This window comes from Condylura cristata, unplaced genomic scaffold (genome assembly GCF_000260355.1).
Source record: "Condylura cristata isolate star-nosed mole 26May11 unplaced genomic scaffold, ConCri1.0 scaffold00014, whole genome shotgun sequence".
Classification (NCBI taxonomy): Eukaryota; Metazoa; Chordata; class Mammalia; order Eulipotyphla; family Talpidae; genus Condylura; species Condylura cristata.
The window spans coordinates 33,188,272-33,209,361 of NW_004567115.1; the positions used below are offsets into that span (position 1 = coordinate 33,188,272).

The following is a 21,090-nucleotide window of genomic DNA, read 5'->3' on the forward strand; positions in this document are numbered from 1 at the left end:
ACAAACTGCAAAACTGTTTATTGCCTTTGACTTTCCTTTGGGAATTCCTCCAGTTGAGTTCCTTCAGTCATGCTAGTCCAAGCTCTCACCCAGCTGTGCCATCCTCCTTCTGACTCACATTCCTTTTCCTGTAGGTAAATCACAATCCCTGAAGGCAGTGTTTCTGTTAGGTGTGCATTTACTAAGTGAATCAAGTGACATTGTTTCAAGAACAATGTAGAACACTGACATTGTAAAAGAGAAACATCAATTGTCATGGTCTGGCATAAGGAGTGTGCAAGTTTAGTCTTGGCTCAACTAGGTTCACCTCAGGCTACCATTCCTATCATTCCTAAATGGTCAAGTTCAGAGTAGTGGCTATTGAGTGGGTTATCAGGTGATGTCTAACGATGTTTTTGATTGTCAGAACTGGGGAGTGGGAAACGGCTATTGGCATCTGGTGTGGGCAGAGACCAGGGGGGCTTCTAAACATCCTAAAATACATAGAACAGTTCTACACACACACACACACACACACACACACACACAAACCCAGCCCAATATGTTAGCAGAAGTTGAAAAATCTGGAGGTAGAAACACATTTATTACAGTAGTATTACCACTCCAACCCACAAGCTTCTCCTTTGGCCAGTACCAAGGTAAGCCTGGGTAATCCTGAGTCACAGTGGATCAGAAACGTACATACAGGGAATCATCTAGCATTGGAGGAATGCAGGAGCAGGGTGTGAGCTGAGAATAATCCATTCAGCCAGTGTTTGACTGCCCCTCTCCACCATATTCGCCGGCCTTGCCATTTTTTAGCAACAAAAATTAATTGTAATGGTCTGGCATAAGGTATTTTTTAGCAACAAAAATACCAAGACCACTTGCTGAACATTACCAAAATGATTAAGAAAAATATTTCATTGTCTTACCACTATTTATGTTTCCTCAGTAACAAAATAAAATCTGGTTCATACAAAAATTCAGGAAAACAGTTCTACTCCTTGGATCTGGCTTTTGGCCCTGTCTTCCAATGCATAAGATTCTCTTAAAGAAAGAAAACATATTTTAGTTATTTCTCATTTTCTCAAGGTTAATGAGGATGGAGAGCTGGTCTGGAAGTGTTTTTAGGCAGTTGTAAACATATTCAATTGAATATTCTAGAGTGTATTCTTTAAAAAAAAAACTTCCTTTTATGAGTTAAAAAAAAAAAAAAAAGCTATGCCCCCATGTAAATGTAAGGTCTGTTTATGCACGTTCTCTACTTCAGTAAGGACCTCAATTGCTGTGTGAAATTAACTTCTATTCACACTGTTACTCAGAAAACACATTTATAAAGGTTTTTTTTTATCAGTTCTTAAGAGAAAATCATCTGCGTCAATCAGATGTGGATGAATGAAATGATATACAAGAAGAAAACTAACAGGATGTCTAACAAAACAAGTAAAGCTAGATCAACTTAGAGCAAAGAGCCCTAAACTTTAAGTTCTTCCTACTAGATAGGGAATCATGTTAAAATCAAACTTAACAATATTCTTGAAATTCTTTTATCCATTTAAAATGTAGTATACAAAATTGTCTAAAATATATTCAAAATATTTTTTATTGACACATGTTCTTACAGAATTTTGCCAGTACATATTTCTATAGAGGCTTTTTAAAAATGAGCTATAATTCAACATGTTAGCCTTTGCAGAGAATATTTAGAAATATCACATTACTATCTACAGCTTTAAATAACATTAAAATATTCTGAGATCATGACTAGAATCAGATTTTGAAAACATTTTAGTATATGGCCACACCATCCTGAATGTGCATAATCTCACCTGAAAACTTTTTTTAAAGGGTCGTTTTACCTTTATTCATACTATAAAACTATAATAATTTGCATCACATAAATGGATCTACAGTAATTAGTGATTTTTAAAAAGTGCCTTCAGATGAACTATTCTGCTACCTCTGTAATTCTCTTTCTACATTTAGGAAGTATGTCAAATTCATGAGAAAATCTGCACAAACTGGCCACTAGAAATCATGCAGGAGTTTAATATCACAACTCCCTTCAATTCATACAATTCTATAATAACCTCTATTTCTGATACCTCTACAGCTTGTTACCCAACATTTCTTTCTCTGAGCTGGTTGCTTTATTCCAGCTAGCATTAAAGGCAAGAAAATAAGAACGTTTATGTAAAGTAACTGTAAGCTTAGTAAACTTACCACATCAGCTTATTTCTTTGGTGCACCAAATTTTAGTAGATTATTTTCTACAAAAGAAGTACCCTAACCTGAGCCTTCTTTTCATGAGCAGGCCCAAAAGACTGCATGCCAACAGTTGTTTTCCTTAAGATTATAACCTACAACACCTGTTTTTGTTTCCTCATTTAAAAAAGTAAACAAATTTCTTTTCCTCTATTTTTCTCTCTTGCCTTCAATATAAAGATAGGAAAGCAAATTGATTTCCTATTTGTAAATGTTCAATGGTAGCTAACCTCAGAAAGGGAAGTTGGAAACAATGCACAAAATGAGACTTCCACTGTAGCAACTATTAGTTAAATCTTAAATCTGTGGGATCTATTTTTATTTGCAATACTCATTACCTTTCAAAATTCCAAATTTCAACAAATGCATCTCCTGTATTGCCTACAGACAAGTCTACAGGATTATAATTAATGGCACACGTAAGCTGTGCTTTTCCATATGCTTTTATTAATAGATGCTATTTTCAGGGTTTTGGTGATAAATGCACAAAGTTGTTGCTCTTATGCCTGGCTTCCTTCTATCTACGCATTAGGTCTTAAAACATAGCTAACAGTATGTGCTCAATGAGTGCTAGTTGAAGAAAGATTGAACCAATAACTGCTATAAACCAATTTTCAATGTAATCATAATTCTTACCATTGAATGTTACCATGAAGTAACAATCCCAGGCCTTTGATTTTAGCAACCCTGTTCTCAATGCACCAACAGTGTTTCCCTTCTATTCAAAATAAAAAAAAAAATTGCTACATTTGTACAATTATCACACACAACCACACATTGTCAAACCTCTGATAAATTTAGCTAACACATCATTTGCCAGATAATTCATTTGAAAAATAATAAGCTTAGTCAATTGGACAATTACTCTCCTAAGGAAAACATTTCCACAAGACTAAATGCTCAAGGGAGAATACAAATAGCTGTCCCCTTCAAGTTACAAAACAGATCAACATTCACAATTCCAAATGTTTGATGTGTGACAAAACTACGTGTGTGGCATAGCTGTATGGTATAAATTCTGCCAGAATTGGGGAACATTAATTAAGACTATCGGGCAGCAAATTGACTACCTCAAAACTAAGTGTGTACATTTATATACACACATATACATATAGAGATATACACCTGTGCTTAGTGTCACCTGAATTTCAGGCTTAAATTCTCAAATACTGGTTTTTTATAGAATCCTTGTTCAGAAGTGTAAACAAGATGAAATCTTTCCCTTATAACCTTGAAGTAAAAAGAAAACAAACACTTGAAAGTAATGCCTTCTATCTAAGACACTCATTTCGTAATTACTTTGAGGGGAGCAAATATTTATTCTGATTATTTAGACCGATTCCCCTATTCTAATCGTTTTCTCATTGTAGAAAACTTCTGAATTAACACAGAAAACCAGAGCCAGTTGTTCATGTACTAATGTGGTAAGTCAGGCACTTAATCTGCAAGTTGTCAATCCCACTTCATACTCAGCAGTTTAAGTCTTTTTATCCTCTTCAGCTGTAGATATCAGTCAAGATTATTCTATTACCATGTGGTGGGCAACACAATAAAATTTATTACGTGGATTTTAAGCCTGCGACCCAAAAATATCTTAGGTGGCACTTTTGGTAGAGTTGGACTACAGCATTGGTTCTCAAAGTATAGTCCCTAGAATCACCTGAAATATCATCATCTGCAAACTTGCTTGAAATGTTAATTTTAAGATTGTATGCAGATATAAGGGCCCAATGATACATGTTTCAGTCCCCAAGTGAGTTTAATTTATGGTGAAGTTTGAGAAACTTGGGACTAGAGGGTCCCTAAAGCCTTTCAAACCACAAAAACCCAGGTATCAGATAAGAACTAGCACCATGTTCAATGAAATGTATTCAATGAAACCTAGTAATCCAAGTAAATATTATAAAAACATTACATTGCATTAATATTTAAAAACTTGGTACATCTTCATAAAGACAAAATTTATATTAAATAAGCTTTTTCAGGTGACACTGTGACAAATATTTGATACCATTTAACAGTGATGATCTCCAATTTGTTTCCTTCATATTTAAGCTCATACATACATAAGTAGGGATATTTTTCCAACTATCAATGTAGGAATAAAAAATCTGTGTTCATGACATCAAGGTGCAGGCATTTCACATCTATTTTTCAAGAACAGAATATACATTTTCTTTATATGCATATAAAGAAAATATGTGCTTACATATATTCTGTTCTCTCAATTCCTCATCCTACCTATGAGAAATACTAGATATAATTCAAAAGGGGGTGCAAGCAGTAACATGCTGGTGAAGACATTTTAAAAACTACCTAACAGGTCAAACAGATGAAGCATTGTAGGATTCCCACCTACAAAAATATTAATTAATTAGGAGACATCAGGCCTCATACAACTAAAGAATTCTTATCCCAAATAGATCTGATCCCAGAATGTGATTCAGTGAAATCTATATCCATGTTAACATGAAATTTGTTTTACCTAAGAAATGTTCACTTCCAAATATAAAAAAAATGTTAAGACTTACGATACCTTCAATTTTTCTGATGTTATTGTAAAAGAGGGAGACAAAAATAATTCCTTGAACTGACATACAGCCTGGATGGCTTTGAGGGACCAAAAGGCAAAGCTGTTACAAGACAGCAGGGGTCAAGTTTAAGAGTAGTTCTTCCTCCCCTAGATAAAGGTTTCTTCCCCACCTAGTTTGTTTTGACAGATGATTGCCTTTCAAGGAACTTGTTGCCACCTCCCTCCCTTTCTTTAGCACTCTAAGTTCAACTTTTCACCTAAACAAATGCTCTAATCTCTTCTGAACAGAATACCAGAAGGGGTTCTTATTAGCCAAGTAAACTGACATATTCTAAACATCAGGGTCCCTTATTTCTCTCAGTGTTGTCAAGGAAATAACACAGAAACTCAGAGCTATTTTCTTGTTCCAGGCACACACACAAAATTGTTTTCAATGAGAATCCAAAATTATTTATTTTACAGTACTGTGTAAAAGCATATTGAAATCTTCTGTCCTACCATCAGGACCTATAAAGAATTTAGTCATGCAAGTGACTAAATCCTATACTATGATGATTAATGCACCCAGCAACCTACTTCATTTCCATTTTCCCATTTTCAAATATTCCCTGTCAGGAGTATATACATTTCTTTTATTAGCTACTTGGCAGCATTTTATGTTAAAAGGCTTCCAAAATAACAAAACTATATGAAAGTCAACAAATGCCTTTTTAAAAAATCCTTCACACAGTACTTGATACACGTGTTCAGAATTTCCAACACTTTAGATCTACTGAAACTATAGTCACTCAAATGCTAGAACACATTGTTGCAAAGGCATACATTTGAGTAGTTCCCTTTAACGTCTAGATTTAGAATATATACATCATCCAATTGAGTTTAATATTATAGCTTGAGATCATGAGTGAAAAGAGGTCACAAGACCATCACAGGCAAAATTCTCTATTTTTCCTCCAACTGGGAACCTGAGATGTTACCTGGGCAAACAAGACATTTTTAAGGCAAGTTATTTTAATACTTCAAAGAAACCTGTGCACTGTAATTGCTTTTGGCTTCCCCAAAAGAATAAATCTTTGTCAAAAGATCCTTCAGACTTCACCTACACTTCCTAGCCTAAGGCAGATGGAGTGCTCTTGATACATAACCACACAACTTTTATCCTACAGTGGTCATATCACCAAAGGCCTCCTTAACAAAAATACAATTAAAATAAAAAGCGCACACTGCATCCTACTGTTAGAAGGAAAACTTTATGAGGTCAAAATGGTCCACAAACTGCACAGTGTAATGAGAATGAAGGGGTTTGTCTCAGTTTCTTCTTCTTAAATCTAATGATCAATTTCCAAATCAAAACCTCAAAGCACTGAGATATGGCCCACAGTCCATACAATGGACTGCAAAAAAAAAAAAAAAAAAAAAAACCACAAGGTGTGAATTCTGAATTGGAGTCATTTTCTCCAAACACTCCTTTGTGTAAACTGAAACCAAGATAAATGAAAGAAAAATTAAAACCCCTCTCTGTCCTGAACAGTGGGTATCTCCCCTCCCTCCCTACAGCAAGGTAAAATGCTCCATTTTGCAGTACAGATGCAATTTCCAGACCATCCTGTAGTTACAAGGTAATGTCATACTCCAGGGCTTCTGAGACCTTGACAACTTCTTACATTTTAAGGAGCTGGGAGTAACGTTACCCAACTTTTTACTGAAGTACTGTCAAAATTTGACAACAAACACTTGGGGGACATCATGCACCTGCCCCTGTCCACCTAAGGTGGTAGTCAGTCACTGAATATGAAACACAGAAACACAAACAATAGTTTTGGATTTGTTTCTTTAAAAATGACACTTGTATTAAAAGTCTTAAAATGAAGAAACAATGATTGAACGCACGTCTGGAATTAAAAATTACAATTAGAGTTCTCTTGGTATATCACAACAGTAAAATTTTGCTCTTTGCTTTTGAAGGAAAACCCTATGACAGATAAACAAGACATCTTTAAAATAATATAAAAGGGGAGCTAAATACCTGAACATTTGAACAAAATGAAGCGGAAAAAAACAACAAAAACAACAACAAAACAGGATTGCAAAACATGAAAATTACATCTTAAAAGATGGAAATAATATAGAAATTCACCGAACAACAGGCCCTATTGTCCTGGCTCCTTCAGGAAGATTTTGGAAAAGAAACTGGGAAGTGGTTTGGGGAAGAGCAGATTCTGGGATATGGTGGGAAGTTCACAGGTTGGCACCGGCTGGAACAGCTGAGTTTTGAAGGCACTCTGCAGACACAGGGGTGCTGGGCGCCCTGAATCACATTTGCGAAGTCTTTGTACTGTATTTTAAAGAGCTAGTCACCAAAATCTGTTACTGCCAACCAATAGAACAAAAAGCTCAACTTAAACACACACGCACACACACACAATAGTACACACACAAATGTGCAGAATCTGTAACATTTTTTTTCACAGCTGATAAAAAAAAATACTACCGTTCTCCCCCCACCCCGGCCCCCTTTTGATACAGTAGGTAAACAAAATAGATTTTTTTTCCACAAATATCAGCAGACACTGGCACCCCACACTATTGGCATCAGTGTTAACAGTCCCAGATCAGATGTGCAATACTTCAGATTGGATACACTGTAACAAGAATCCAACTTTGCATAGACATCCTCAGAATCGCCATCAGTCACGGGGTTGCCCTTCCAAGCTGGCAGAAAAGGAACCCAACCTTAATTTCCAGCTACTCTTGGAAAAAAAGGAGGAAAAAACAGACGTTTCTTCCTTTCCTCCTGCTCCTTCATTTGGTTCTCCCGGACTTCCTTCCACGCATTTAAGACTTGCAACTAGAAAACGATTGTTGACCAAAAAAAAAAAAAACAAAAAAGAAAAAGATTCACCCCCACCCCCACCCCGTCCTCTTCCTTTCCCCCTCCCCTTTTTCTTCCAGGCTGAAACTTTCGCTGGCCGGTGTCAAGAAGCCAATATAGCGCCCTAACGGCTACTTAAACGGGGAAATATGCGTCAACCAAAATCAATGAGAAACGTACATGCTGCAAAGAGCCACATTTCCATGGGGTCTCGGAAGGTCGGGACGGGACACCTCCTCTGGCACGAGGGGGATGCAGGGGACGCCGGCCAGGAAAGCCAGCAGGGCTCCCTGGCCACCCCGGCCAATGCAAAGTCATTTCCAATCTCAAAGCAAGAAGAGAAATCACATTTAGACAGTCGGGTGCGTTTGGCTTTTGTGCGCAGTGCGAGCGCGGCCGGCGCGCTGAGCCCCGAGCACCTAGAGGATCACGCAGGCCGAGCAGCAGCCCCCGTCGCCGTTGGGCTGCGCCGCGTAGTTCATCTGCCGCACGATCTCGGCAAACAGCTCGTCCACCGAGGCTTTGTTTTTGGCTGAGGTCTCCATGAAGGGGCAGCTCCACTCCTCGGCCAGGGCCTTGCCCTCGCCATAAGAGACCTCGCGCTCGCCTTCCAGGTCCACCTTGTTACCCACCAGGATCATGGGCACGCGCTCGTACCGCTTCACGCGGATGATCTGGTCCCGCATGGGCTTGATGTCCTGGAAGCTCTGCTGGTTGACAAGGCTGTAGACCAGGATGAAGCCCTGGCCGTTCTTGATGTACAGGTCCCGCATGGACGCGAATTGCTCGGTGCCCGCCGTGTCCAGGATCTCCAGCACCGACGGCGACGAGTCCACCTCGATCTCCTTGCGGTAGAAGTCCTCGATCGTGGGGTCGTACTTCTCGATGAAGGAGCCCGTCACGAACTGTACCGTGAGCGCAGACTTGCCCACGCCGCCTGAGCCCAGCACCACCACTTTGTACTCTCTCATGGCTCCGTTGGCGCTCTCACCGCGCCTGCAGCGGCCCCGTCGGGGCTACGCGCCCGGGGATAGCTGGGCTCGGAAGCTGGACTTCTCCCCTTCCTCGGGTCCACAGGGGGAAAAATAAAAATAAAAACCAACAGGAGAGAGGGGCTGGGGAGCGCAGAAATCACAAGGCGGGGGCCGGGCGCTGAGTCGGCGGCACGTCCCTGGGGCGCGGGTCCGGGGCCCCGCAGCAGCCCGCGGCGGCAGCTGCAGCCCAGGCGGCAGCCCGGGAGGACAATGCCGGCTGCCTGCGCGAGGCGACGGCTGCAGATCCTCGCCGCCGCAGCCCGGGAAGGCGGGGAAGCGGTGGCGGCGGGTGGCGGAGGCGGCTGCTAATTGCGCGCCGGCCAGGGACGCGCGTGGCATGAGTCCCCGCAGAGCGTGCGCCCACCGCCGCGGCCCATCGCGCTCTCTCCCGCAACCTCCGCGGGGCGAGGGGTTCCTACTCTCAGTGCACAGCCCTGCCCTCCCCGCCCGGGCGAGCATGCCCAGTGCGCGGCTGGCCGCGCCCGCCCGAATCGCCGCACCAGGTTTTCCCGGGGCCGAGGCGGGGGCGGGGAAGTGGGTTGGGCCTCAGTTCCCGTCGGGAGGAGCGGGCCGGGTGAGGGTGCGAGTCCAGACGGACGGGAAACGTGTGCGAGAGTGGAGGTGCTTAAGGGACTGGAATAGCTCGGGTGGGCGCGAGGAGGATGCTCTCTGGTGGCTTTGGGGCTCGTGCATCAGGGCGGCGGGACGTCCAGGGATGAGGTGGGCTGTACTTCTGTCGACCCCTTTTGCAAAAGCCTACGGACTTCACTCCCGGACCCCGGCGGGCGGGCGTCTCGGGTCGCAGGTTGCACGAGCACCTGGGTGCCTTGGGGGTGCATGAACTCTGGGCCTGCCGTTGCTTCCCGAAGAGAGAAGGGACATCCTTTCGGGATCCGAGCTTCAAAGGGGTTGGAGCGCGGCTGGCCCGCCCACCTCCCAGGACGGAGGGGACCGAAACCCGGACACTGGATCGCAGGTCGATCCAGAGGCGGCGGCGCGCCGGGAGCCTGTCGGGGCATGCTCAGTGCGCGGAGCAGGTTTTCGGCTTGAGAGTAGGAAGCTTTTGCACCACACACCCACACTCCAGCTCAAATTACCTCTCTCCGACTCGGGAGCCATTGGCGCCGGGGCGCAAATCTCACACCCCCAAACCTTCTTCCATTGGCTACCACCGAGGCTTTCTCAGTTTGGGCGGTTTCATTGGCTAAAAAGTAGCCTCCGCTCGTGATTGGTTATTTATAGAGATTGAGTTGAGAGGCGGAGGCACAGCTGTTCTTTCTCTGCTGCCCCCTCCTCCCACTTCCCCAACCCAGTCGTTTTGAAGCTAAGAGTGAAAAAATAAGAGGAATTTAGGCGGAGATCGCAGAGCTAAATATAGTCCTTTGTTAGTGTTTTCGAAAGAGTCTGAATTCTCGATGCCCAGTCACAGCTGTCCCTTAAAGGGGGTAAGAAGGGCGGTTGCAGTTCTAGGTCCTCAAGAAATAGCAAAGTTTCCAAGATTTTTTTCCCCCAGGGAGGAGGAGGGGAGTAGGATGTGAAAATAGCCTCTTTGAGTTATTTCACCCTCGAAGGGTGAGGGAATGCCAGGGCTTGCCCCTCGGTGAGGTCTTGGCTTTGGGGCAGGCAGACACCTGGGAAGGCAGGACTATGCCTGGACTTGCTCCGAGTCGCGTAGGTTCTCCGCGGAGGGGAGGTGTCAAAACCTGTTTGAAGCATGAGCACGTTGGCCTGAGCCCCCGGGTGAGGGGTGGGAGGAGACTGAACTGCACCGACACTGGTTCTGCATCCTGTATTTCGACCCGATGCCACTCCCCGCTGATTTACCCACACAGCGGAAGGATGAAACGGGCAGCGTGTTAACCTCGGGTTCTGATCATTGGTCCCGCCGTTGAGTCACCGCCACGTTTGCGAGTTAATCTTTTCCAAAGCTCTGGCTGTCGCTGCCCAGCGCATCTTGAGTGTGAAGAGTGCGAAGCCTTTGGCCACCGGCATGGCTGGGCATGAGTGGCAGTCCATCCCTCGGGTGGGTGGGAACCAGCCGCCCCCGCTAGTGAGTGGTTAGAGGGCTTTGACCCTTGAGTAAGACTATTTGGATACCATCATGCTTATGTAATTCTCTGGAAAAATCTCCAAAAGGCACAGTCACCTCATACAGTTAGAGAGAACTCTGCAATATTATCTAGCCTTTAATATCTGCCAAATGCTTTCCACTAGCCATCTCATTTACTCCTCTTTTTAAAAAAAAAAAAAAAAGATTTATTTTTATTTATTTGTGCATACAGAACTGGGGTACAGGCCAGAGGCTCAGGGGCGGTGAGAGACTTCACCAGAGACAGAGTGGGGAGCAGAACAGGCAGACTGACAACGTGCACTGCTGAGGGGAGCAGCGGGCGGGTCATAAGAGGTCTGCCTCGCTATGTGGTCACCTCCGGGGCAGGCGGGAATCGAACTCATGTGGAAGTGGCTTTAGATTCTCAGAGCTGTGCTTTAATCCAGTGCTCCACCAGGGAGGGCCTCATTTACGCCTCTTAATCACAATAACAATAAAAATATCTACTTTAAAGATGGGGAAACTGTGGCTGTAAGAGGCAACTTACCTGAGATTCCAGGATTGATGGATGGCCAAACCAAGTTTCTAACCCAGGTGACTTTGTTGGAGAACCTAGTCCGTTTCTCCATTAGGTTGCTCACAAGAAAGTTCCCAGATTTTACTTGTTCTTAGGTTAAATCTTGAAATATTGAGATCAGACTGGCTATAAAATCCAAGCAAGGAGGATCTCTACCCTGGACAACCTCTGACTCTTTTGTCAGGGACCTTTCTCACAGGAATTCACATTCCAGGTAGGCAGAATTCTGGATCCCTTTGCCCAAATAGTACTCAATCCTCTTCCAGGATCTTTGCATCTCTGAACTCACTTCTCCAAGAAATGTCTCTTTGTTGGCCTGTGGACAGCCCTGGAGCTGTGGGTTGAAGAGTGCTCTCCCAGACAGGGGATGGGCGTTCCTCCTGACCATTGAAGAGTAGTTGAGGGGAGCTTTTCCTTCCCTGGCACCTTCTGGTCTAGACAATGGGAGAGTCCAAGAATTTATAATTTACTTCTGGACATCTAGATCCTTGTGAAAAGGGATTTTTCAAAGTGGGAAGATAAATCTTATTTTGTTCACCAGTTAGCTTGGCTTATTTAGGCACTTAGTTTAATACTCTGTGGACCTGTTTGTCTTGTTGACCATAGATGTAGGTGTGGTTCTCAGTGTGATGAAGTAGAAAATCTGTTGAACTTACAGCCTGGAAACTAGTCTTAAATATTGGATGATAATTAAGACCTCAGACTTTGGGCAGTTCCCGTAAGTTCTCCTGATCTTAGTTTGCCTAAATGTGAAATGTTGATAAGAAAAGTTGCCCTAGTCCCCCACCCACATGGGGATCTTGGAGAGAACCTAGTGGCCAAACCCTTCATTTTACCTCAGAGAGCTGACAGAATTAGAACCCTGATGTCCTGACTGCCTTCTTCATGGTGCCAGCCTGTCCTCATGAGTACTAATTAACAGGTAATGGGTGGAAACTCACTGTTAAAGCTGCAATGCCCCACAAGTGCATGACAATTACTGCCCAGATTGGATGCCTGAGACCAGCTTCAGGGGTCCAGCTTGTCATACAGAGGGTCTGAGTGAATCTTGATAACTCTGGCTGTAGATATATGCTGTGGCTAGAAAGTCTGCAGCTGTCATTTCTAGATGGCCTCCCACAGAAAGAGTGGTATTGGGGCACTGGGATTGGAAATGAGCTCATGAAATTGCCAACACACACATTTTTTGAAGTTGGTCATTCTTCTGATAAAATCTGTTAGGAAATTTTAGTTTACTTATGGCACAAATCATTATCTTTCCTCTGTTAGACTCATCTGTGTATCTGTATCTTGTCAACCTCGCTCTGGGTCAATTCCTTCAGGCCAAAGTCCATATCTGGCTTATCTTTGGTTCACCTCTGTCCCTCATGACACCGCAGAGGAGGCCCTCAATAAATGTTCATTAGTGAGCCTATAAATGACATTTTAGTCTTCTTCCAGAGTCTGTCATAGGAGACTATTTTAACATTTCCTGGACCCTGATCAGACAAATGTGTACTAATATTTCAGTCTTCCTGGGTCATAAAGATGTGAGGGTCGGGGCGGTGAGGGGAGCAAATTCTATCCTTATTTGGGTGAAATCAGAGCCACCTTGGAGAAAAGAAACTCAAGTGTCCAATAACTAAGCCCTTTCTCTAAAGAAAACAACATATGCAAATAGCAAGAAAAGGTATTGCTAGAAAACAATGTAAAGTAAAAGTTACCAGGCCAGGGCCTTCCCTGGTGGTGCAACAGGTTAAAGCTCCACTTTATGAAGATCCGAAGCCACTGCAGCATGAGTTGGATCCCCGGCCCCGCAGGTGACCCATATGGCATGGCAGACCTCTCCTGACCCGCCCGCTGCTCCCCTCATCAGTGTATTTCTGTTGATCTGCCTGTTCTGCTCCACACTCTGTGGTAAATCCTCTCACCCACCATACCTCTGGCCTGCACCGCAGTTCTGTAAGCATAAATAAATAAATAAATCTTTAAAAAAAAAGTTACCAGGCCATAATTGCTTGAACTTTTTGTTACAGAATGCTGCAAATATGAGGGTTCTCATCTTGGGCGTTTGCACTCACTGTGTGCCACTGAAGTTGGGCCTCTAGAGAATTTGTAGTTTTATAGAACATGAATCTTTTTATGCCCTTGAAATGAGTACAGGTAGTCCCCAACTTACTACGGTCTGACTTAATAATTTTTGTCTTTATGACAGTGAGAAAGTAATATACATTTAGTAGAAATAGTACTTTAAATTTTGATTTTTTTTTCCAGGCTAGCACGATGTGATCATGAGGAGAAACCAGTTGTTTCTTACTGTGGTAGGTTAATGTCTGCACACGCATGGCTCCTTCATTCTTACAAAGTAAGTAGATATTTATTTCATCATGTTCATAGTTTTAGCTGGTGTCACTTATAAGTAAACAAATAATCCAAAACAAATTTCAGATTTTGAAAATATTTGAGTATCAGTTGGTTATGACCACATGTAATTATTTTAAAGAAAGTGTAAAAATGAATATCTTTGAAGTTTTCTCAGTAAACATTTAAGTATCTGAACATGTTGTAGCATAACCAAGTATCTACTAAGACATATATATTTTCTTTATAGAGATAGAGTATATATAAATAGATGTCCTATATATAAATAGATATACTATATGTATACTATACACACACACACATATACACAATCAGTGATCTTTTAAACTTAATCTACTAATGCCCCTCAAGGTATTTTGTAAGTCAATCAAACCATCACCATTTCATACTAATCCATTACACATTGGGCAGCCAACCTGTAGGTACAATGATGTGTACTAATGATAATCAGATTTTATATTTTCATATCTTAAAAATGTCCCCAGATCCTAGCATGGCAACTAAGAGATGAAAATCAGCCTATATTTTTAAACTGATTTTGGTGACTCCCTCCATCCTTGTGTTTTGATTGTTTCCTTTTTCCTATTTTCATTGCTCTCATTGGTTCATTTACCTATTTTAATTATTTTTCAGTAGAAAATATCGGAGATTCTGACATTTTAAATTAAATCACCTCTTGAAATCATCACTCAAGCTTCTAACAGGCTTTTTGATAGTCCAGAAATAGGCTTAGTAAAATCAGAGATACAACTAGAAGGCTGGAAATAGCTATTGTCTTAAGGTTGGTATTTAGCAGATTAAAATGAAATGGTCATTTTAACATGTGTTATTTTTAATAATGAAAATCATTCATATCTCCATAAAGAAAATACCCAGTTGTGGTGTCACACACACCTGGGTGTGAGTTTTCTCATAAACTCTTACTGATGGTTTGGCACCTTTTCATGATTTTACCTGATTTGTTTCTCTTTTAGGAAGAAAAGTTAAGGGTCTTCTCTCTAAAGATAAATAATCTGACTTCTCTGTTAAGTCTCATATTTGCCTGAGATCTGATTTGTAGATAAAAGAATACTTCTTGCTTATGGGAACATTTTTATGTGATTATCCTCAAGGAAAATTCTAGAGATTTCATTGATCCTGGATTTCTTAGAAAAGTCAAAATCTATGTCTGTTTAAGTTTGTGTCCTCAAGATCTCTGTTCTAACGAACCAGATACATCAATAAGGGGGAATATTTCCTTGCTTTGTTAAAGAATTTTCTTCTCATTTGATAGTTTTCTCACCAAGCACTAGATATCAGGAGCCACTGCTCTGTAGGGCAAACAGCCTTCCACTCCCCCAGGCACAGAGGGTATGTCTCCCACTCAGGGGATAGCAGGATCACCAAGACTTTCAGACTTCGTGGTCTTGTTGGACACAATGAAAGTCTATGATGGGGAAAGGAAGTTCCCTTAGTAAATTACTGCTAGCAGTATGGTTTGGTTTAAGTCATCTGCTTGAGGGGATTCTTTTAAAGTGGGAATTCACAGTCTAGCTGTTGGGACATAAAGAAAGGGGTCTCTGTACTCTAATTTAGGAAGATAATGCTCAAAATTGCAAAATTTAGTCTATTTAAATGCTCGTTATATTTAATTGTGAATAATTTTTCTGAAGCTTTGTTTCTTTTTCATCTGTTTTAAAATGTACATGTAAAAAGATTACTGTTCTGTTATGTACCTATTATAGGTTGGACTAATTACCATAAAGTATAAAAATGGAATTCTTTCAGTTAAGGGATACCCTTTAAAAAAAAAAAAAAAACCTTTATTGGTCTCAGCACTATGAAGTTACTGCAGTCATCAGCACAGTTCAATTCCCCACCAGGGGGCTGACCCACATATGGTGCAACAGACCTCTCCTATCTCACCTGCTGCTCCCCTCAGTGTATTTTAGCAGATCTTCCTGTTCTGCTTCCCACTCTGTCTCTGGTGAATACTCTCAACCCCTTCCCCACACCTCAGCCTATACCCCAGTTCTTGGATGCACAAGTAAAATAAATCTTTTAAAAACACCCACACACACACACACACACACACAAAAAAAAAACTATTGCCTTATAGAATATAAGTGTATGGAATCAAAATTGTACATGATCCTGGGAACCAAATATTAGGATATTTCATATAAGATAAATATTCTACATGAATGATTGTTGACTCTTTTTTCCCCCTGTAAAGGGCCAGATGGTAAATATTTTAAATTTTATAGGTCATCCTGTCTCTGTTACAACTACTCAACTCTGCCCTTGAAGCATGAAAGCACTATAGACTGTATGTAAATAAATCAGCATGACTGTGTTCTAGTAACACTTTCTATATTGAAACAGGTGTTTGGTGGGCTGCTCCCCTCAGCAGTGTACTTCGTTAATCTGCCTGTTCTGTACCCCACTCTGTGTCTGGTGAATCCTCTCACCCTCCGCATCTCTGGCCTGTACCCCAGTTCTGTACAAATAAATAAATCTTAAAAAAATAATAATTTTTATCAGTTTATCAGTTTTTGACTTATTTGTGCTTTTTTAAAATTAAGATATTTAAAAGGTTCTTTTTTTTACTTTTTGATTTATTTTAAGTGGTAAGTGGGATTTAATTCCATAAATAGATAGATATCTCATCCTCTAAGATATTATATACAACTAATTTTTATTTATTTTTTATTTTTTATTTTTTATTTTTTTTGCATAGGAGAACTATGCTGGTACAGGCCAGAGGTACAGGGACTGAGAGGATTCACCAGAGACAGCAGAGACAGAATGGAGAGCAGACCAGATGGGTTAGAAGAGTTTACTGAAATACATTGATTAGGGGAACAATGGGTGAGACAGGAGAGGTCTGCTGTACCATATGGGTCAACTCCTTAGCCAAGGATGGAACTCAGGCCTTAGTGATAATAGTGTTGTATACAGGACCTCCCTTAGCTACCAGGGAGGTCCTGTATACAACCAGTATTTTTTAATTGCATTTTCAAGGTTTTCTTGTTACACTTTGGACCTCCCCCCCTCCAGCTGAAAGTTTTGAGTGTCAGTAAAGAAGGAGAGATTAAAATAAAAGGAGTGTCTGCTGAATAGAAGTTTCTGAGGATAGTGCAGAGGAGGGGATCAAGGTCCTGGCAGGAAAGCTAAGGAACTCATCTTCCACTAGAGCAGGAAAGGAGAATAAAGAGACTAGAAACCACCACAACTGAGTAGATGAGAAGTTGAGAGAGTTCAGTTGCAAATAAACTCCCCATAAATGAAAATGCAAGGCGCCTGCTGAAAAAAGGGAGGCCAGGTGTGGGTTTGGGCATCTGGGTAGACATGAAGCAGGAAGCTGTCATGCTGCTAAATCTGGGTTGCAAGAATTTGTGAGGATGCCAACCTGGCCTTTTTTTTTTTTTTTTTATGGAGTATATTGACAGTTCCTCTTAGAGCTGTCTGATTAGATTCTGTTAAAATTTCTGAAGGCTATTTCTCAACTCATGCAAATAAATCATTGTAAGTGAACCATACATGTCTGATGTGCCCATATCCTTAGTGAAAATACATGTACAATGCTGTAACTTATGTAATTAAAAATCACATTGCTAATGGGAAATTAAATGAAGTCAGTATACTCTTTACCCTTTACCTACATAGCGTCTTTGTTTGTTTTATTGCATGTTAAATTTAATAAAACTTTGACATGAGCTCTCCTGGGTGGTGCAGCATGTTAAAGCACAGCACTATGATGCTCTCTGCAGCTACTGCAGCATCCATTCGATCCCCAACTAGGGAGCTGATCCACATGGCACAGCAGACCTCTCCTGTCTTTCCTGCTGCTCCATTCAGCAGTGTATTTCAGTCAATCTGCCTGTTTTGTTCCCCATTCTGTTTCTAGTGAATCCTCTCACCCCCTACATATCTGGCCTGTATCCCAGTATGTTGTATGCATAAATAAATCTTTAAAAAAAAATAAAACCTTAACAATACCTAAACTCAGGAATGAGTTACTGTAACAGTTTATTTGTCTAGAAATGCTGTTCTTGTGTAGAAGCTCTGTCACAAAGAAATTTAGATTCTTCCCATGATTAGATTAGTATGTAGTAATATAGGTTTGCTATAATAAATTTGAAATGTATTACAAAGCAGATAGGGTAAAATGAATTAGCAAATTGCCCTAAAGCAAAAGCTTAATATTTTAGCTTAAAGTGTTCTTTTCTTATCATAGAATTATTTAAAATAGTAAAGTAGTTTTAGTTTTTGTATGAATCTTAACTTATAGCTCAATTTCGGCTTTGGAATTCTATCACTTACTAGTCAGGAAATGAAAAGTTATTTATGATATCTTAGATACATCATCAAAGAGTTTTGTTCTCTTTGAATTTTTTAATGTAATATCAAAATCCTTATGATATTTCTAACTGGTCAGGGGGGAAAAGTGGACTTCTATTCTTAGCATTACTTTAAGTTTATGGGAGAACTAGTTTTGTTTGTTTTTTTTCCATATATAAATCATTTATTTTAAAAAATTGATTGAAATGACATTGCATTATAAATCCTGCCATTTGCAACAACATGGTTGGCCTCAGTGTACTATGCTTAGTGAAGTAAGTCACAAAGAAAAAGACATGGCATGATTTTACTCATCGATGGTATATAGAAGAGCCAAACAAATGCATGAACTAAATAAAACCAATTTTCAGACTGTGAGGCCAGTACTGGCCTCAGAAGGACAGGAGGAGGGTGGGTGAGTGAATCAGGTAAAAGGGTGAATTCTGTGGTAAAGATTGCAAGTTAGACTTTCACTAATTTTGGAAGGGACGCTAAGGATTTTGTATGCTGAAGTTGTGCAGGAAGTAGCTTCCTTGACAGAGTAGCTGATGACAAAGTCGTTTGGGGTTTTTGTCTGTTTGTGCTGAAGGTGGACTGCTGCCAGGTGTCCGTTCCTGACCCCAGGAACAACAGAGCCTGAAGCTGGTCTGCATAACTAAATGGTGATCAAACCCCTCAGCTGCATTCTTCCAGATGGGTTGTCCTTCTGCAAAAATGATCTTCCTCTTTGTCACCAGTGGTGCCCTTTGATGTGTCAGCATCATTCAAAGCCACAAACAGTGACTTCTGCATCGTTAACACTTTTGTGCATCCTTGTTACTCTGCACCCAGACTTCCATCTCTTTTACCCTGAGATTTTCCTGAAGCTCAAACAAATCTGTCCTCCTTCAGAATGTGTCCTTGTGTATTTGGGAAGCAACTCAGTCTCACGGCTGCAAGTTCTTTATCAGAAAAAAAAAGAGATACTTTTGCTGACTTGGTTTCAAGCTGAAATTTTCTCTGAAGTGTTCTCAGTGTTTGACTTGAATAGAATACCAAGCATAAGCAATCCTAAAATTGTATATTCGTTGTAAGAACGGAATAGTAATTCCTGAATATTACATGCCTGATAAATCTCTTTTTCCATTAAACTTCATAGGTTGTGAAAATTCCTATCTTGAATAGCACATTTTCTACAGGTTGACCCAGGAAATTAATATTCAGTGGCTGAGAGATAGAAGTAACTTTCATGGATACCACATTGTCTTCTTTGGGTGAGCAAAACAATTGTGTAGGAACAGAATAGTTCTGTTATCCTCAGGTGAGTCTGTGGTTTTGAGTATAAATAAAAATGGGGGAAGGAAGGTTGAGCCTGACAAAAAAGACTGTCTTTACTTTTTCACGTATTTTTGTACCCTATGAGCAGCAGGTATATAAAATATAAGACTGTTATTCTCTTTAACTCAGGTAAGTGCATAAAGCTCATTGAGTGTATGACCTCACTGAGGCCAACTTTATATAGACTTTTCTGTAACAAGAAATAGTTGGCGTCTAAGCTATTTCATTCAAAAAATCAGTCATGACGAAAAGGAAGGTCCAATACCAGTACATCAAACATTTCTGTAAGGGACTTAGGGACCACATGAGAGATAAGAGAAGGAATGGTAGAGGCTAACAAATACTCAAGGAGAGTGAAGGGCATCTAAAAGAAAGGGAGATCTCGAGCCAATGCAATGGCTTCCTATGAGTTTGCCCTCTGGGACTGCTCCCAGTGATAACTCCCTAGGGGAAAGAGATTTCAGTAGGTAGCAAACTCATTGGGCCATTGAGATCACTAGGCACTTGTAGCATTTGGGTTCATAATTTCTGCAACATTCGATGCCAGAACCTGTAGCTGTGAGGACTGCTGATGGTCTAACACACACACCCATAGCAGAATGGTCCCCTTCAGTGGCTACTGTCACTTTGGGCCGTTGGCAGCTGTAGCGAGCACCTTAATATCATGCAGTGATGGAGGCACGGAAGAGCTAATCAGGAAAGACTGGAGGAGACCCTTTTTTTTTTCTTTTGATATATAATTATAGTGTATTAGTTTTCTTTTAATTAGTTACTTTCTATTTATATTATTTAGATAATGTGTATTACCCATAAAATTCCCACTATCAAATCACCCATGAACCATTATCATAGTCCCTGTACTCTTCTATCCCCTGTTTTAATCCCTTTTTTTCCCCCTTCCTCATAGAATGTCTCTGATTTATGGCTGCCTACTAATTTTGTTTATTATAACTATTATTGTTATTTCTCCTGATTCCTATATTCTTCCTATAAATGAACCTACTTCATTTTTTTTTTCTTTTTCCTTCTGGCTTATTTCACTGAGCATAATCCCTTCTAGCCCCATCCAAGTTGCTGCCAATGGCATGAGTTTATCTTTTTTGATTGCTGAGTAGTATTCCATTGTGTCTATGTACCATATCTTCTAGATCCAGTCATCTATTTTTGGGCATTTGGGTTTTTTCCATAACTAACCTAGTGTAAATAGTGCTACAGTAAACATAGGGTGCAAGTATCTTGAATCAATGTTTTTGTGTCCTTTGGGTAGATCCCTAGAAGTGGAACTGTTGGGTCATATGGTAGCTCCATTTTCAGTTGTTTGAGGAACCTCCACACAACTTCCCATAGTGGTTGAACCAGTTTGAATTCCCACCAGCAATGTAGGAGAATTCCTTTTCCTCTGCATTCTTGCCAACATTTGTTGTTGCCTGTTTTTTTAATATATGCCATTCTCACTGGTGTGAGGTGGTATCTCTTTGCGGTTTGGTATGCATTTCCCTGATGTTGAACATTTTTTTTCACACCTGTTGGCCATTTGCATTTCATCTTTGGAGAAGCCTCTTTTTAGCTCTTCTACCCATTTTTTGACTGAATTGTTTCCTTTGTTTTTGTTGAGTCATGTGAACTCTGTAGATTTTTGTAATCAGACCCTTATCATTTGTACTGTGTGCAAAAGTTTTCTCCCGATCAGCAGGGTTTCTCTTTGTTTTGGATAGTGTCTCTTGGTGTACAAAAGCATTTTAGTTTGATGTAATCCCAGTTCTTCACCTTTTCCTC

At 40.9% G+C, this 21,090-nt stretch overlaps 1 protein-coding gene and 1 long non-coding RNA gene across 3 annotated transcripts; one reads left to right on the forward strand and one right to left on the reverse strand.

Annotated features, from left to right (window-relative positions):
• Positions 1 to 7,721: 7,721 nt before the first annotated feature.
• On the reverse strand, positions 7,722 to 8,645 carry RAP2B (RAP2B, member of RAS oncogene family). The gene has a single exon (XM_004682334.2). The coding sequence runs from the start codon at positions 8,621 to 8,623 to the stop codon at positions 8,072 to 8,074; it is 552 nt and encodes a 183-aa protein (XP_004682391.1). The 5' UTR covers positions 8,624 to 8,645; the 3' UTR covers positions 7,722 to 8,071.
• Positions 8,646 to 9,254: 609 nt separating this feature from the next.
• LOC105853614 lies at positions 9,255 to 19,386 on the forward strand. 2 transcript variants are annotated; one of them, XR_001145435.1, is made up of 3 exons: positions 9,255 to 9,307; positions 13,567 to 13,657; positions 19,136 to 19,386. It is a non-coding gene; the product is annotated as an uncharacterized LOC105853614 (long non-coding RNA). The 2 variants fall into 2 exon arrangements; XR_001145436.1 differs by having other exon boundaries at positions 19,176 to 19,386.
• The last annotated feature ends 1,704 nt before the right edge of the window (positions 19,387 to 21,090 follow it).